This window comes from Morone saxatilis, unplaced genomic scaffold (assembly GCF_004916995.1).
Source record: "Morone saxatilis isolate NCDOM2014 unplaced genomic scaffold, NCSU_SB_2.0 Contig14, whole genome shotgun sequence".
Classification (NCBI taxonomy): domain Eukaryota; kingdom Metazoa; phylum Chordata; class Actinopteri; family Moronidae; genus Morone; species Morone saxatilis.
The window spans coordinates 2,989,621-2,992,865 of record NW_023339696.1 but is presented as its reverse complement, the minus strand read 5'-3'; the positions used below and the strand labels follow the sequence as shown (position 1 = coordinate 2,992,865).

The 3,245-nt window shown below is 38.7% G+C and overlaps 1 protein-coding gene across 1 annotated transcript in view; it reads left to right on the top strand.

The window, feature by feature from the left end:
• Positions 1-665: 665 nt before the first annotated feature.
• The window catches only part of aldh3b1 (aldehyde dehydrogenase 3 family, member B1), a 7,353-nt gene continuing 4,773 nt past the window's right edge, over positions 666-3,245 (top strand). Inside the window, exons 1-4 of the mRNA XM_035654374.1 lie at positions 666-737; positions 1,916-2,085; positions 2,630-2,740; positions 3,013-3,133. Coding sequence (XP_035510267.1) covers positions 1,924-2,085; positions 2,630-2,740; positions 3,013-3,133 — 394 coding nt within the window. The 5' untranslated portion in view covers positions 666-737; positions 1,916-1,923. The remainder of the gene's footprint in view (positions 738-1,915; positions 2,086-2,629; positions 2,741-3,012; positions 3,134-3,245) is intronic.

Genomic DNA, 3,245 nt, shown 5'->3' with positions numbered 1-3,245 from the left:
GCAAAGTAGTGCAAAAACAGAGAACATCACAATAAAAATATTACAGATAAATATATAAATATAAAACTATAAATGAAAGTATATACACTATGCATTGTACGGAAGAGGATTAGGGCCAAATGTGAAAATGTATGTTTAAAGTTACATTAAAGTTTAATGTAAATAACTGACTTGAAATCAAACTTTTTATTATATAATTATTATATAACTTTAAACTCAGAACAGAATAAAAATGTCACATTTGGCCCTAATCCTCTTCCATATGAACGCAACTGGCTCAAGAACCAGAGCTAATTCAGTGGAAAAACTAACTGAGATACAAGACAGTTAAACATAGATGAAATGCTTTATACACATGTGTAATAGTGTTTTATGTTTTATATTGTTGAAGGTTTCTATACCCTTAATAATGCAATCACAGATCAAAACATGTTGCAGAATGTGGCTGTAACTAAAAAGCCAGAGACAGTACTTGGTACATGTGGGAGCAGATTCTTGTTGCTGAGCTGATCCAAATGATCTGACTCAAACTAAAATGAGCCGCAGTTCCCATCACTACTCGTCTGACAAGTTTTCAAGGCGAGTTTTTCAAGATCAACCAAAACCATCTCACCTCCCATCTGAAAGCGCTCCAACGGGAGCCGGTAGGAGGAGCAGACCCGGAAACACAGAAGCACTCCCTGTCATCATCATTTCTTGTGCCTGGTGGTGTGAGGGACAACAACACAAACTAACAGGTAGGCTGAACACATTAAGAGGAACTGTCCGAGATTGAACTCTGTCCTGTTGGCAAAATACTAGTTCCCGCGGATGGATATCATAGCGTTAAAAGAGAGATCCAGTGAACTGCAGAGAAAGTGAATCCGCCAATCTGAGGTCATCGGTAAATCACTTGGTAACATTAGACAGCCGGTTTTGTTTGGTCTCACCCTATTTGTGGCCACACACAGCTACCGTACGATTGCATTTAATAGTATTAAACTTAATGTGTCAAAAATGTGCATGCCAATGAATTTGTGAGTTTAAATCTTAAATCTTTTTTTGCCTCCAGTTGACGGCTTGTCTACACGTTTCAGTGTTGTGCTGACATGGGTTTGATGTGAGCCATTGTCAGTCTGACAGTAGTGTGCGAACCTCCATTGTGAAATATTACAGTTTATTTTTCTTCGCTTCTCCGCAATAGGAACTGAAAGAGTGTTACACTTGACGACATGTGATAAAACATTGAGAACTTCTGGTAAATTCAGCGAGTATTTTCTGCACATAAGTTTCCTCTCTGTTGTGAAATAGCTTCAGTCTGCTTCCTAAAATCATTTATTATCTGGTTGGTTCTCAAAGTTCAGCTTGGGGGTTTTGGTGGGCCAGCGGTAATATTCAAGGATTCATCAGTTCCATAGATAGAGCTGCTGGATTTTTCTGTATTATTAATATGAATAGCGTACATTTTCTTTTTCTTTCAGTCTTTATACATTACCCATAGGGTTGTGCCATCCTTTCTTTTTGCTGAGTCATTTAAACAGACCTATCTGCTCTAATTTCAGTCACATCAGTGGCCTATACCAACATGTAGCATCCTGTGTGTCCCTGTGCTTGCAGGTTTTATTGGCATAGACAAGTACTAAGTATCACTCTGAGATTATGAACTCTGTGAATTCCACAGGGCTGCAAAGAGGTTTGCAACAGGTTATCCAGGAATTCTGGGAAATTCTCCAAAGGAGTCCTTAATATACGCAATATATTTAATTCATTATTCAACTCCTCTAAGTGTTTGTCAGAAACAATTATTTCATAAGTCAGACTGAATTGCTGAAGTGACATTTCAACAGTGATTGTTCTGATAATCAATTCATTTTTCCAAGTAAAAAAAAACACTGCAATTTGTGTCTTTGTTTGTGTGTATGTGTGTGTGTTCCAGGTGAAAGGATGGACACCCAGAGTCAGGTTGTGGACAGGTTGCGGACAGCGTTTAGTTCAGGCATCACGATACCAGAGCAGTTTCGTCGAACTCAGCTGACCAAGCTTATGTCAATGATCAAAGATAATGAGGAAGAGATTTTAAATGCACTGCACAAAGACCTCGCGAAGGTACGAGACAGTGCTCACGTGCCATACACAGACCATACACACACTACTTCCTTAACAACACATTATTACACATCCAAAGCCAGCCAAAGGTCTGGCAGCCTGACGCCAAGAGTTCTGCATAGCAGTTTCTGTCTGGCCCCAGCTGTTCTGATGATGGTGAAATTGAACATTTTAAATGTTTTCCTTAAAAAGGACGTTAATGTAATATTTTCACTCATGCTCCCACTATTCTGCTGATTTTATCGAGCCTAAAAATGAATGGTGAATGTTAGACTGCTTAAAAAAAACATTTGTATATTTTAGGTACAAGGAAGGCTCACACACTATATTTGGGACTGCAGATGAAAATTAGCTTGTATGACTAAATCTGGCACATTCACACAGCGGACTTCAGTCCTCGTGTTAATTAATGGGCACTGTCCCTTTTTAGATAAATAAACTAATAATAAATATGTTATATGTGAAACACAGTATATAATTTGTTTGCCTGCTACAATTCAATAAGCCCTAACTTCCTTTTCTCATTGCTGTCCTCACACTTCAGCCAAAATTTGAGGCCATTCTGTCCGAGGTTGATATAGTGATCAATGAGCTGCACTACACCATCGCTAACTTCGCAAGCTGGATGAAGCCAGAGTATGTCAACAAAACTCTGGTAGGTTCAACAATGATTTATGTGCATTATAGGGCTTTACTATTGATTATCGTAGTCTATCAGTTAATTAGTGTAGAAACTGAAGTGCCCCCTTTTTAAGTTAAAGATTCATAAGATTTCAATAAAAGCGAGCTATTACATTTAAAAAGATGGCGCATGCAAATGTTTGGTACTTTTAACTTGGGCAGTATCATTTTCCACTAAGAAGTGACGTGTGGATATATTGTGTTTTCTAAACACTTGTATTACTGTCTTGATTTGTCCATTTCCAGGCCACAAGGCTGGATGACTGTTTTATACGGAGGGAGCCATTAGGAGTTGTGTTAATCATTGGGCCGTGGAATTATCCCCTGCAACTCCTTATGGTACCCTTGGTTGGAGCCATTGCTGCAGGTATTATCCACACCCATATCACCAGAATATACAGCTGCTTTCTCTTATAGGAAACCCACAGAGAGGAAATGACCAACTCTGCAGTACCCTTCAGCTCCATTAGGGTTTTTAG